General features: G+C 41.0%; 2 protein-coding genes across 3 annotated transcripts in view; both read left to right on the top strand.

Moving 5' to 3' along the window:
- LOC149275701 (ATP-binding cassette sub-family C member 8-like) overlaps positions 1-4,266 on the top strand; it is a 50,695-nt gene extending 46,429 nt beyond the window's left edge. For both annotated transcript variants that reach the window (XM_089504400.1, XM_089504399.1), the window contains exons 31-39: positions 62-175; positions 273-393; positions 625-755; positions 1,055-1,133; positions 1,221-1,329; positions 1,782-1,885; positions 1,993-2,126; positions 2,465-2,527; positions 4,129-4,266. In XM_089504400.1, the coding sequence (XP_089360526.1) occupies positions 62-175; positions 273-393; positions 625-755; positions 1,055-1,133; positions 1,221-1,329; positions 1,782-1,885; positions 1,993-2,126; positions 2,465-2,527; positions 4,129-4,266 (993 nt within the window). The remainder of the gene's footprint in view (positions 1-61; positions 176-272; positions 394-624; positions 756-1,054; positions 1,134-1,220; positions 1,330-1,781; positions 1,886-1,992; positions 2,127-2,464; positions 2,528-4,128) is intronic.
- A 7,682-nt stretch (positions 4,267-11,948) lies between these two features.
- On the top strand, positions 11,949-13,115 carry LOC149275700 (ATP-sensitive inward rectifier potassium channel 11-like). Its single transcript, XM_089504402.1, has one exon. The coding sequence runs from the start codon at positions 11,949-11,951 to the stop codon at positions 13,113-13,115; it is 1,167 nt and encodes a 388-aa protein (XP_089360528.1).
- Positions 13,116-14,818: the final 1,703 nt, after the last annotated feature.

The raw sequence follows: 14,818 nt of genomic DNA, 5'->3' as shown, positions 1-14,818 counted from the left end.
ACGGCGCTCGGCTGTGGCTTTTTTTTTGGGGTGTATTTTTACATTTGATTCTTCTTTTCAGGAATATATCGGCGCCTGCGTGGTGCTTGTTGCTGCCGTTGCTTCCATCATGGATTCCTTGGCCAACGAGCTGTCTCCGGGGCTGGTGGGATTGGGACTAATTTACGCACTTATGGTAAAAAAGCGTTGATACTTTGTATATATTAGTGCATATTGAAGAATGAGGATTATTTTCTCCTGTTATCTATTTTTTCCGCTTGTTTTGTGTTTAGGTGTCTAACTATCTGAACTGGATGGTGCGGAATTTGTCGGATATGGAAATCCAGCTGGGGGCCGTGAAAAGAATTAACGGCCTTTTGAAAACGGAACCCGAAAATTACAAGGGGCTTTTATGTGAGTACCGGGGGGGGGGGCATTCAATGATTAATGAAGCTGGGTTACTCGGTAATGGTGAATGAGTATGTTTTAATCCGTTGTGTTGGGTGAATGAATATGTTTGAATCCGTTGTGTTGGGTGAATGAATGTGTTTTAATCCGTTGTGTTGGGTGAATGAATGTGTTTTAATCCGTTATGTTGGGGGAATGAATATGTTTTAATTCGTTGTGTTGTTTCCTCGGACGCAGCTCCGTCACAAATTCCCCAGAACTGGCCGGAGAGCGGCGAGATCCAGATCCAGAATCTGAGCGTCCGCTACGATAGCACCCTAAAACCGGTGTTAAAGCACGTCAATGCTCATATAACCCCGGGGCAGAAGGTAGTAACATTCTACGCAACTCTACATGATATATTTCTAAAAGTAAAAAGGAGATGAGCTTTTTTTATGAGAGGGTGGTAGATAAATGCAACAGCCTCCCAGCAGAAGTGGTAGAGGGTAATATAGTGAGGGTATTAAACATGCATGGGATAGACATACGGCTCCTGAATCTAAGACGAGACCAACCACTGATTAAGGTTTGAGTCTTTACAGCAGGAGAAACGGGCGACTAGACGGGGGCCGAATGGGGCCGATCTACCAGTTTCTCAGATGGAATAAATCACTCTATGATTTCACAGATCGGTATTTGTGGGAGGACCGGCAGTGGGAAATCCTCGTTCTCCCTGGCGTTTTTTAGGATGGTGGATACATTCCAAGGTGAGCTTGAGAAGTTATGCGCAGACGGGACTTATTTATGAACTGAACAACATCTCAGGATTTATATTTTCTTTGCGCTTTGTACAGGCAGGATAATCATCGATGGGATAGACATCGCCAAATTACCACTGCAGACGCTAAGATCGAGACTTTCCATTATCCTGCAAGATCCAATATTATTCAGCGGGACGATCAGGTAAGGACCCCGGCTCCGACACGCGTGTAACCAGAGCATGCGGGAGACTTACAGACGTGATCTGACGGTACAGCGAGATGCTCCCTATCTGCCGTCAGGCTCCATGCTCTATGTGATTTATGCCACAATTAGGACTAGTCTTGGTGTTTGTTCGATCGCCACCAGGCTGGAGAGACAGATTGGAGTTCCTTGAGTTTGATCAATGTTGAGTTCCTTGGGTCTGCTCCACTGAGTTGTCTGGGAATGAGAAACTCATTCATCCACTAACTAAAGCTGGACTACCATCTCGACATCAGTCAAATTTCAATCGACTCAACTGACAAATTGTAGTTCAATTGAAGTTTAGTTAAACTTAATGGGACTTCAAGGTGACTCGACAGATTGCTATAAATATATTTTATCGCTACGGTGGTGGTAATGACATTCTTCAATCCCCGACGGTTCCTCATCAGATTTAATTTGGACCCGGAGAATAAGTGCACAGACAGCATGTTGTGGGAAGCTTTGGAAATCGCGCAGCTCAAGCCCGTTGTGAAAGCTTTGCCCGGGGGGATAGGTAAGATTTACATCTTTAAACGTTCATCGTTACTCGATCTCGGCTCGTAGCAGAAGTACGAGAAATACGAATATCTCATTGAAGCGTCTTCTTTTTTTTCCCTCCAGACGCCTCAGTGACGGAAGGCGGCGAGAACTTCAGCGTGGGTCAGAGACAGCTCTTCTGCTTGGCCAGGGCTTTCGTTCGGAAGAGCAGCATCTTGATCATGGATGAAGCCACCGCCTCTATAGACATGGCCACTGTAAGTCAGAACAGGCAGAGAAGGCTGACAACGGACCATGTGCGGAAACTATTCAATAATAAATAGGCAGTGTTACATTGTAATACAGCCAAATAACCAGAAACCCCAAATCCTTTACATTGTAAAAGCACATAAGTCTGGTTTTAAAGAGCTAAGCAGGTCATTATTCCAGGCATTATTCTAAAATGGTTAACCTTCCTCTGGGCATGAAAGGGTTGGCGTTCTTGATGGTTGACCCATACATTGACCAGTCCTCCCCCATCTCCTGAATGGATGATGTTACAGCCCCGATTCCATGCATCTCGTTAATGGATCTTTCATCTCGTCTTGTTCTCTAGGAAAATATCTTACAGCGAGTGGTAATGACAGCCTTCGACGATCGAACGGTGGTCACTATAGCGGTAAGCGCAGCACCTGGTCCATTTCTCTCCTTTTCTCTGTACCCCCTATCATATGGCAACATCCGGGGTGGGGGGTATCGTTCACCCTCATCTCAAATTCCAAATCCTTTCATTCCTGGAATGTCATAATCCTGTCGAGTATTTTGGATTTATCTAATTAAACATTTAATAAAGTGCCTCCCAAAGCTCACAGATCACCCATCAACGACCTCTTTATGGGTGGCCTTTGTCCTTGGACCAGTAAAACAGCTCGCCAGGTGCTTAACACGGACAGAATGCACCATAATGACCTGTGATCAACGTCAGACCATCTCCGTAACTCAACCTGTGTGGCTCTGTAGCCAAGTCACTCAATATATCAATTACTCTCCAGGACTTCTGATAGGAAAAAAGAATTCATCCTGGCTTTTAAACCGCATCAAAATGTCTTAGTAATAAATGTTTTATTGCGTTTTAAGGGCAATGTATCAACATCGATGACCTGGATACATTTGTATCATATCACGTCCAGAGCAAACAGTGGCTTCCAGTTCACAAGAACCTTTAATGAAACAAACAAGTTTCATTGTTACAATAAATGCTGATCTCCGAGATGAATAGAGCGCAGTGTGTTTAGAAAGAGATAATTCTGTTTATTTAGTGTTAGCGTGTCTGCCTGCGCCGAGCCGTTGCCGAGGTTTAGCCCGGGACGTGAGTCTTACAGAAAAAAAGCAACATCTGTTGGTCGTCTACATGAGTGACCCGGAAAGCTAATCACAGAACAGGTATCGTTAAATGCAGAGAAAAACAAAGGCGAATCCATATCAAGACCATTAAGCGGGGAAAGTGCCGGATATCGACGGCTATCTGGCAATAAAATAAGTTGTTGTGTTGAGTGCCGATGATTATCACCAGGAAGAAAATGTCGCAAGGGAACATACGGGGAGCCGGTTCTGGTTCCATTGTGCATGACGCAGAGAAAATCAGGAATTGGTTGGCCCGCAGAATGAATCCAGAGAAATTAAATGTTTTAATTCATTCACGGTTTAGCGAATGAATGTCTCATCGTCTGCATCTCGAATGTCTTTATTATTATCGAGCAGCTGCTTTGACTTCAGTTTAATCAACGAGCTCTTTAGCTCCGATCTCGCCTCCTGAGCGTAGTGGAGCGGAGCCGGAATTTCGTTTTTTTATGATTATTTATTATTTTTGCCTCACATAATCTGGGTCACGGCTCACGTGACCACCTTCCCGCTTGCATTCTGTGTTAACCCCTCTGCCACCAGCATGAGGCTTCACAGCCTGTACAAGGCAATAACCTATCGCTCTAAGGGCAGGTGCACTAAGGTTTGGTACGTTAGGAAGGAATAAGCATAATAAAAACTTCTGTTTCAGACAAGAACCATCAAAAGACAGAGGAGGGAGCATTTAGATTCCAAATACCCCTGACCACAACAAAAGACACACACACAACACTGCGTATACCTTTAACACACATTCAGAAGCCATATGCCTATCCCATGCATGTTTAAATTCCCTCACTGTATTAATCTCTACCACTTTTGCTGGGAGGCTGTTCCACTTATCTACCACCCTTTCATTCTCTCCTCTTTCTTTGCCAGCACCGGGTTCACACCATTCTGAATGCCGACATGGTGATCGTCATGAAGAGAGGCGCTATCATGGAGTACGACAAACCCGAGCTTCTGTTGGAACAGGAGAACAGCATGTTTGCATCTTACGTCCAAGCCGATAAATAATCGCCCGTATAAACCTTTCAAAGTGCAATTCACCAATCAATTAGTTGTTTTTTTTTCTAATAGTGTAAATAATATGTAAATAAAAAAGAATCTCCATTGTTTCCTAATAGAGGTCGTTGTGTTTTATTTTACTTCTAAATCATTTTCCATGCAGAATAAATCCAAAGAAATCGATCAGGTTATTTGGGGTCTCTACCCCGTTCAGAATTTGTTAAGACACTCGGTAGGATTGGATACCCCAGAGTAACCCCTGGATATAAAGGGGTCTCCATTTGTTATTGAATACGTCCTCTACGCGTATTATCTAGAATCTGGCGGCAGATCGGCCCCCATTTGGCCCCCGTCTAGCCCTGCTGTAACGACTCAAACCATAATCAGTCGTTGGTCTTGTCTTAGGTTCAGGAGCCGTATGTCTATCCCATGCATGTTTAATCCCCTCACTGTATTACCCTCTACCACTTCTGCTGGGAGGCTGTTCCACTTATCTACCACCCTTGAGTAAAGTAAAAATACATAGGTTTGATACACAGAAAGGGCCCCAAAGATAAGAGTTTCCCAAAACAACCTACAGCTATTAAAATGAGGAATTGTACTCTGGATTTGGGATACTACACCCAAATCAATAAAACCAAGGAATGAATGAGGGGGTCGGTTTGAGGGTATGCTGTCCCTTTAAGACCCTGTCTGCTTGAAATATATATAGCACCTATTTTTAGTGGAACACATGAGATCTCTCACACGCGTGATCCGGCAGCACATGGGACTTGTGACATTTTTGTACAGCTGAAGACTCCATCAACCAAGACTGAAACACTTAGAATTGCTCAAGCCTTTGGCATGTAGAGGGTTCACATGCTTTACTGAACAGATCTGATATAGATATATTTATATACACATTACCGTTCAAAAGTTTGGGGTCGCTTAGAAATGTCCTTGGTTGGGGGGGGGAAGCATTATTTCCCATTAAGATAACATGAAATGGATCAGAAATCCAGCACTGACGGGGTTAATGCTGTAAATGACTATTGTAGCTGGAAACGGCTGATTTTTAATGGAATCTCTTCATAGGCGCACAGAGGGCCTTTATCACTCCCATCACTCCTGTGCTCCAATGGCCTTTTATCACTCCCATCACGCCTGGGTTCCAATGGCCCTTTATCACTCCCATCACTCCTGGGTTCCAATGGCCCTTTATCACTCCCATCACTCCTGGGTTCCAATGGCACGTTGTGTTCCCTGATCCAAGTTTAAGTATAAAAGGCTAATCGATCTTCAGAAACCCCTTTTGCAATTATGTTACAGCCACAAATGTCCTTGTTTTACATGAAAACAGCTGAGTGACCCCAAACCTTTGAACAATAGTGTGTCTATGTGCGTCTATGTGTCCCCAATAACTCCATCAATGCATTACAGGAGGATGATTTATTTTTCCATTGGCTTCACCGGTCCAAATCTACTTAAAAGCACGTAGAATCAGAAGGGTACATTTTAAAAACTTGGTGCCTCTTTATGTACTTAAAAGCCACCGTTAGGGGCTCACATTACTTCTTTTTAAGCTACCCATTTTAATTCGTATTAACATTTTTATTTTGATGGGAATAGAAGTGTTATCATGGTTGATAAATTGGTCACCAAGAGGTGCTGCAGCAGCTGAGGCTCCTACTTCTTGTGTTCTAGGCTTCAGATCAGTTGTCCTCTATGTTCAATGCCCCACCGCCCCAGAAAATGGCAGATGCCTGTTACTTATAACTTTACTTAAAGGACAAGATAAACTTTACAGAATGTCAAAACCCTCCAAACCCCTCAGCCTGATGACAGTTTGAAGAGGCCAGTCACTGATCCATACTTAGATTACATGCCTTTATCCATCTCAACAAGGGACCGTTGAGGTCTTGAAAGCTTATTACTTATCATAACCGTACATCGTGTTCTGCCTTTTGTTTTGGCCACTACTAGGAAACACAAACTTCCAGATACTCGTGTCAGGCATTGAAAGTGAGTGATGACTGTCTCTGCATAGCAGGTCCACGTTCATTAATCAGGATTTAGATCCAATTCCCCCCCCCCCCCGGAGGTTCATACGGTCTCGCGTGTTACTGTTGTGTAGCAAGAAAACGTCCTGGTTGAATACAGGTGACTCTCAGCTTCCTGGGAAAGCCTAACGTGAGTCTATCCCGAGACTCTTAGAAGGATAATCCATGGTTACATTGTATGATGAACATTAAAGCTTTTGTTTTGACTCAAAGATCTCACCAATCTTCAAGTAATCACTGACATGCCTGATTGGGTAACATGTTAATGCGGGGGGGCTTCCTGGATATGTCCAGCTGGGAGTCTCATGAAGGTAACTCAACACTCCATGACCCTAAGCTCCTGACCTTTAACTCTGAGACCCAATGGTTGGAGTAGAAAGCTTTTGACCTCATGTCAAGCCACATTGGCTCATTCGTGAATACCTTTTTAATCGAGTTCTCGCAGAGATTCTATAAAGAATGGTTCAAAAGCCAATGAGAACTCAGGGTGGGAAATCTGTGTCTTTGGGGTTAACACTAAGTGAGGGTCTCAGGGCTCATTCAGAGATGTCCCATCAGAGAGTGGAACCAAGTGACTGATGAGTCAAAGAGGATTATTAGCAGTAGTAGTATTTATTAGTAGTAGTGGTAGTATTTATTATTTTTAGTAGTAGTAGTGATAGTATGATTACTATTAGTATTTATTATTAGTAGTAGTGGTAGTGGTAGTATGTATTAGTAGTAGTAGTAGTAGTAGTAGTGGTGGTAGTATTTATTATTATTATTAGTAGTAGTAGTAGTAGTAGTATTTATTATTATTATTAGTAGTAGTAGTAGTGGTAGTATTTAGTAGTAGTAGTAGTAGTAGTAGTAGTAGCAGTAGTATTTATTAGAAGTAGTAGTAGTAGTGGTAGTATTTATTATTATTAATAGTATTTATTAGTAGTAGTATTAGTAGTAGTAGTATTTAATAGTATTAGTAGTAGTAGTACTATTTATTATTATTATTATTAGTAGTAGTAGTAGTAGTAGTGGTAGTTATTATTATTAGTAGTAGTATTATGTATTATTAGTAGTATTAGTAGTGATAGTATTTATTATTGGTAGTAGTAGTAGTGGTAGTATTTAATATTATTATTAGTAGTAGTAGTGTTAGTGGTAGTATTTATTATTACTACTACTAGTAGTAGCAGTAGTGGTAGTATTTAGTAGTAGCAGTAGTAGTAGTGGTAGTAGTATTATTAGTAGTAGTAGTAGTAGTAGTGGTAGTATTTAATATTATTAGTAGTAGTAGTAATGGTAGTATTTATTATTATTAGTAGTAGTAGTAGTAGTAGTGGTAGTATTTATTATTATTAGTAGTAGTAGTGGTAGTAGTATTTATTAGTAGTAGTAGTAGTAGTAGTAGTGGTAGTATTTATTATTATTAGTAGTAGTAGTAGTAGTGGTAGTATTTAGTAGTAGTAGTAGTAGTGGTAGTATTTAATATTATTATTAGTAGTAGTAGTAGTAGTGGTAGTATTTATTATTATTAGTAGTAGTAGTAGTAGCAGTTGTAGCAGTACTTATTATTATTAGTAGTAGTAGTAGTAGTGGTAGTATTTATTATTATTAGTAGTAGTAGTAGTAGCAGTTGTAGCAGTACTTATTATTATTAGTAGTAATAGTAGTAGTGGTAGTATTTATTAGTAGTAGTAGTAGTAGTAGTAGCAGTTGTAGCAGTACTTATTATTAGTAGTAGTAGTAGTAGTAGTGGTAGTATTTATTATTATTAGTAGTAGTAGTAGTAGCAGTTGTAGCAGTACTTATTATTAGTAGTAGTAGTATTTAAAACATTTTCCTTATTCCTTATGTGGGATGACCCTGGAAACCAAAACCATTACTTTGACTTTTACATGATCAAACTGGAAAGAATGGGCAGATCGAGCTAACGATGAACAGAAGAAGAGGCAAGTGCTCTTAAAAGTATCTACATATTAAGTAAATTCCAGATTTTTATGTTTTTTTTTAATATCCCATGATCAGAGATGAGATTTCCGGAGGCCAGATTGGGGGGGCGGTGGAAAAAGCCACAGCTGTGTAAACAGCGGCTTACGTAGAGAGATGCTAAATGCCAACAGAAAGCAGGCGATGAGGACCTCGCCACGTAACTGCCCTGACTACAGAGCCGACCTTTATTAATGATGATGACAAATGGAATTAAACATCATAAGGGATCAGAGACATCGTAACAATATGATAAAGGAATGAGGGCAGGTAAACCGGAGATACCTTTACTGCGGAATGTTCTGCTGAGGTTACGGTTAGTGATGCCTTTTAGTGGATGGACGGTATCTATACAGATGTCACCTCTTGTCTCCATAGCTGGGTTAAGACTCCAAAGCGGCCTCGCCTGTAAGAATTAGGGATCCCCTTCAGTAAATTCTTATTAGAGGGGCCACAGTGAGTAAAATTTGCTTTTATGTCCCTTACATCAATAGAATAGAATAGAAAAAATGTGTATCTATCAATTTGATAGTGTTAGTGTGTACGTGTGTATGCTAGCGTAGTTTATATCGCTGGCACTGCGGTTATCAAGTAAAAGTGTATTTTTGTAAATTCAAGTGCCTCTCTTTGGACACTTTAAATATTAGGAGGTGTTTCTGATTAGCCTTCAGCTCATTAACCCTTTCCAGAGGGATTGGGTAAAATTGAACCCTCTGTAGCGGCCTCAGTCATCCATCTAATGACTTCTACAGCGGTTTTCAGGCTACATGGCAAGCACCTTGCAACTGTATACAGACAGACAGACAAATAGATAGACAGATAGATAGATAGATAGATAGATAGATGATAGATAGATAGATAGATAGATAGATAGATAGATAGATAGATAGATAATAGATAGATAGAGAATAGATAGATAGATAGATAGATAGATAGATAGATAGATAGATAGACAGACAGACAGATAGATAATAGATAGATAGATAGATAGATAGATAGATAGATAGATAGATAGAGAATAGATAGATAGATAGATAGATAGATAGACAGATAGATAATAGATAGATAGACAGACAGACAGATAGATAGACGACAGATAGATAATAGATAGATAGATAGATAGATAGATAGATAGATAGATAGATAGATAGATAATAGATAGATAGAGAATAGATAGATAGATAAATAGATAGATAGATAGATAGATAGATAGATAGATAGATAGATAGAGAATAGATAGATAGATAGATAGATAGATAGATAGATAGATAGATAGATAGAGAATAGATAGATAGATAGATAGATAGATAGATAGACAGATAGATAGATAGATAGATAATAGATAGATAGATAGAGAATAGATAGATAGATAGATAGATAGATAGATAGATAGATAGATAGACAGATAGATAATAGATAGATAGATAATAGATAGATAGATAGACAGACAGACAGATAGATAGACGACAGATAGATAATAGATAGATAGATAGATAGATAGATAGATGGATAGATAGAGAATAGATAGATAGATAATAGATAGATAGATAAATAGATAGATAGATAGATAGATAGATAGACAGATAGATAATAGAAAGATAGATAGATAGACAGACAGACATACAGACAAACACTGGTCAAATTCCACTTTCCAAACAAAAATCATTCCAGTGACCTTGTGTGGGCGACACTTTCAGTTATCGATCTTTTAACTTAGAAACTTGCCTGGTTTTCATTAATCATTAAAAAGTTTCTTCGCCGGATTATTCAGGAAAGAAAGATATTTTATACGCAGGACAGATCAGTACTAAGCATCGTGTAACAGAGCCACACATCTTCCCTGTAACCGAGAAAGACTGGAAACATCAGGGGGAAAGCCACTCCAGCAGAACGTGTGAAAGCGGTTTTATCACTGTAGCAAGCTATAGAATGTTCCCACAAATTGCACCATTCCATTAGTTGCTATGGCGATAAAGCCATTTTACAAACTACGCATTAAAATCTTTGCGTGTATTTTGTTGTTACTCTACACAAAGCTCTTGTGTTGTTGAGTTATTGGCTATAAACACCTAGAAGTTATTGTATTTACCACTATTAGTATTTTGTATTTGTAGATTTATTTTCGATTTAATTCCATATTTAAAAGCACAGAAGATCTGCCCCCTTCGGCCCCCATCTAGCCGCCCGTTTTGTAAACGTCCTGCTGTAAAGACTCAAACCTTAATCAGTCGTTGGTCTCATCTTAGATTCAGGAGCCGTATGTCTATCCCATGTATGTTTAATACTCTCACTGTATTACCCTCTACCACTTCTGCTGGGAGGCTGTTCCACTCATCCACCATGCTCTCAGTAAAAAAATGTTGAAACTCATTTCATTTTTACCTTAATAAATATATCATGTAGAGTTGCGTGTCTCAGCCACACGCCATATGCAAGGCAGCTGGGGGTTAGTATGACGTTCCTGGCTGGTGGGAATTAGTACAGTTTACTGCGGGATTGAAATAAGATCTCCCTCACTAAATAATTGAAATCATGTAGTTAAAAGATAAAGAGAGGCAGGACGTGTAAAGCGATATCATATATCATGTCTGGAACTTGCCCCGCTGAAAGAGTTATATTCACCCCCCGCAGAGGCAAATGTTACCCATTAAACTGCTTTTAAAATTCTTTAATAAACGGTTTCACTGCCTGCAATTTACTTACCTAACGTTCCAAAACGCTTCGTAAAACGACATGCAGAGTGATATAAGCTTTCTAGACCTCAAAGGTCCCCCTCCAGCTGTAAATGTTAATATACGAAGAAGAGACTCATTACTCATTAAAAAAAAATGTATCAGGATCCTGTTTGGATGTCTTACGCATTGAGATCTAAATGTAAACAAATGAAGACATTCAAGATACATTTGAAAATTCAGAAAAAAAGGGAAATATACTGGAAAACAATGGGAAGCTTCTATTGTTTCCTTTAAATGTAAAAATGCTACGTTTTAATGCTAAATTTTGTATGAAATGTCCCCATTTTCCCCTGTATATATATATGTGTGTGTGTGTTTCTGCACCTTGCATTATATATACTGGTGCTCTGTACATAATGATGTAATACAGGGTTACATCTATTAAATAAAAGGGGGTCATGTGACAGCCCAGACCCCACCTCTGCCCCCCCCCATACAGCCTTTTTTCTCTCCGCTTTGTCCCATGCATTCTGTTGGCTTGACCTCATGCGCCCTCTAGTGGCCGCGCCGGGAACTTCACTTTGCTCCCATTATTAACACAGCGCTTGCCGCTGCAGCCTCTGCCTGCTGTCCCTGCGCAGATCCCGTCGGCAGTGCTCGCCCCTGGGGTCCGGTGCTTTGTCTTCAGCCCACCCTTTGCACCTCTGAAGGCCACGGTGAGTCCGCAGCTAAGGTGCAGCAACCCGTTCTGCAGCTGCTACATGCTGTAGAAGGCGCTATTCCTCCTCCCCCACCTCCTTTCCTGTGCTGATTGGCGTGGGCAGATGGGTTTCCTTGCACAGACCGGAGGCAGCAGGGCACGGACACTCAGCAGATCACAGCTCACCCACCAGAGACCGGGACGCACAGACCCCACGCTCGTCTCCCGCAGGTAGACCCCGGAAAACCCTTTGTTATCTGCTTAACTGACCTGGGTGAAGGTGGATTCTTTCATTAGCATGGCATAGCCATGTTATCCAGGAAGGGGTTAATTCCTGAGGAGTACGTGCTGACCACCCGCTTAGCGGAGGACATCAGCGAGCCCAGGTACAAAGCCAAGGAGAGGAGGGCGAGGTTCGTGTCCAAGAATGGCACTTGTAATGTGGCCCACAAGAACATCAGGGAACAAGGTCGCTTCCTCCTGGATGTCTTCACCACCGTGGTCGATCTCAAATGGCATTATACCCTTCTCATCTTCACCATGTCCTTCCTCTGCACCTGGCTGCTCTTTGGCATGATTTGGTGGCTGATAGCCTTTGGCCATGGAGATCTGGACAAAACGGAGGAAGGGTTCGTCCCATGCGTCACCAGCGTCCAGTCGTTCACAGCAGCCTTTCTCTTCTCCATCGAAGTCCAGGTAACCATTGGGTTTGGTGGGAGGATGATCACCGAAGAGTGTCCTGTAGCCATACTGGTTCTCATTGTCCAAAACATTGTGGGGTTGGTCATTAACGCCATCATGCTAGGATGTATCTTCATGAAGACCGCGCAAGCCCACCGCAGAGCTGAGACCCTAATTTTCAGCAAGCATGGTGTGATAGCCCTCAGGAATGGTAGCCTCTGCTTCATGTTCAGAGTTGGAGACCTGAGGAAGAGCATGATCATCAGTGCTTCCATCCGCATGCAGGTGGTTAGGAAGTCCAGCAGTCTGGAAGGAGAAGTCTTACCCCTCAATCAGATTGATATCCAGACGGAGAACCCGGTGAGCACCAACGGGATCTTCTTAGTGTCCCCACTCATTATATGCCACACAATCAATAAAGACAGTCCTCTCTATGATATATCACCCAGCGATCTCAATCACCAGGAGGACCTGGAGATCATTGTCATTTTGGAAGGAGTGGTGGAAACTACAGGTATCACAACCCAAGCGAGGACTTCTTACCTTGCCGACGAGATACTTTGGGGTCATAGGTTTGTCCCCACAGTAGCAGAAGAAGATGGCCGCTACTCGGTTGACTACTCAAAATTCGGAAACACTGTAAAAGTGCCTACTCCTAATTGTACACCCAGGCAACTGGACGAGAACCGGAGTACTATGGACCCAAAATCCTTTTCCCCAAGGAGTACAATCCGGAAAAGGAATGTGTCAATGAGGGTTAAACCAAAATTCACCTTGTTTGATGAGCCCTCCTGACCCAAGGACACAACGGACCCTTTTTAATTCCGTGCCACTAGGCGTCTGGGTGGCCACGAGGAATATTATATGCAGTTCTGGCACACCTCTGTTCATGCAGGGTTGGAGCCAATGAAAAATGTATGCATTGTTTCAAAGATATTGATGTGCACTTAAAGCTATAACTGTTGGGATTTTTTTTTAAATAACTTTGATCTTGTAACCACCGAGGCGTCCGAATTTAGATAATGTTGCCGTGTTTGAAATCACGTTTCTATAGATATTTTTTTGTTTTAAATTGTACTGTTTTTCCCCCGACGATACACTTTGCTACTACTTTTTTTTTTTTTTTTTATTCATTTTATTTGTTTTTTTTTGTTTGTTTTTTATTTTGCAGTAATTGTATCTGTCGGAGGAATTCTTGCAATGTTGCATGTTTGTGAAAATTGACTCAATTAACCACAGAGTAAAGCAGGGCTGAGAGAGGGGGGGCTAGCAGGTCTCAAACATATGGCGTGGAGATAAATTTAGAAAGGGTTACCTAATGTCTTAAAGAAAACACCACTAGCCGGCTCCTCACCACTAGCACAGCCGCCTTGTTTGGCCGTAGACCCCGCATGGGCTTTTTTTCTACTTTTTAAGATATTTATATAAAGAATAAATTGCACTGAATTAAAAGGTGACCTCAAAAATTCAAGAAAAAAAATATTTTGTTGTTTTTTTCCCAATATGTTTTAAGTAATTAACTGTATACAGCAAAAATATGGCTTGTGGAGGGGGGGGGGACTTATGCAACCAGCTGAAGGCCAAATTCTATGCGGTTGATGTTGTTCCAATTGGAATTTTATGTTTATTCCAAGGAAACCTAATCAATGGCTACAAACAAGCCAGGAATTCCATGTATTCTTCCAGGAAAACAACTTAATGGATTTTTAATTGAGACGCCCGTGCTGGGATAGCCATAAATTGTGGTCTCTTTGCGGCCCTCAAGGCCCCCGGTCCATTCATGTTTAAATTCCTTCACTGTATTATCTTCTACCAATTCTGCTGGGAGGCTGTTCCGCTTATCTACCACCCTCTACCATCTATTCAGATCTGTTCTGCTTTTTCAGGACATCCTTTTATGTTTTTATGCGCTGATTTGGCCAGAAATGCTTGACTTTGAACCCAAAGATTGTGAAACCACGTGAGTCGCGTATCTCTGTGTACTCGTACAGAGCACGTGCCCAGGAGTGCGTAAAAATAATGGCTCTGGGAGCGGAGGGCTTTAACTAATTAGTGTGATGGAAATCCCCCAGGATTTGATATCAGAAAAGATCAAATTAGTTAAAAATAAATAAAATAAAAATAAAAATGGAGATTTATTCATTAAGTAATTGGGTTCCGTACTGCATACCCCCCCCCCCGCTCCACCAGACACTTCCGAAAATAATCCTGCTTTATTTTAGCACGGAGTGTCAGGGATGTTATTACGAAGAAGAAGAATGAGGTTTTTATTTGGCGTTTTCTGCAAAAATACTCTTCTCGGGAATTTTACCGAATTCCAAGTGTTTTGTTATTATTCAGATTATGTTAAAAAAATCGTCATTTCCCTTTTCCCTGATAACACTCGGACCTGAATATAGTTGGCCCAAATTCATTTAAATCTGAGTCTATTTAAACATAAAAATCTGATTTTTATTCTGTAAAACCTACGATTATTGGCCACATAAAAAAGCTTTATG

Source organism: Sceloporus occidentalis, unplaced genomic scaffold (genome assembly GCF_023333645.1).
Source record: "Sceloporus occidentalis isolate IW3139 unplaced genomic scaffold, rSceOcc1.0.p SCAF_270, whole genome shotgun sequence".
Classification (NCBI taxonomy): domain Eukaryota; kingdom Metazoa; phylum Chordata; class Lepidosauria; order Squamata; family Phrynosomatidae; genus Sceloporus; species Sceloporus occidentalis.
Note: the sequence above shows the minus strand (reverse complement) of the source record. Positions and strands in the feature narration are given on the sequence as shown.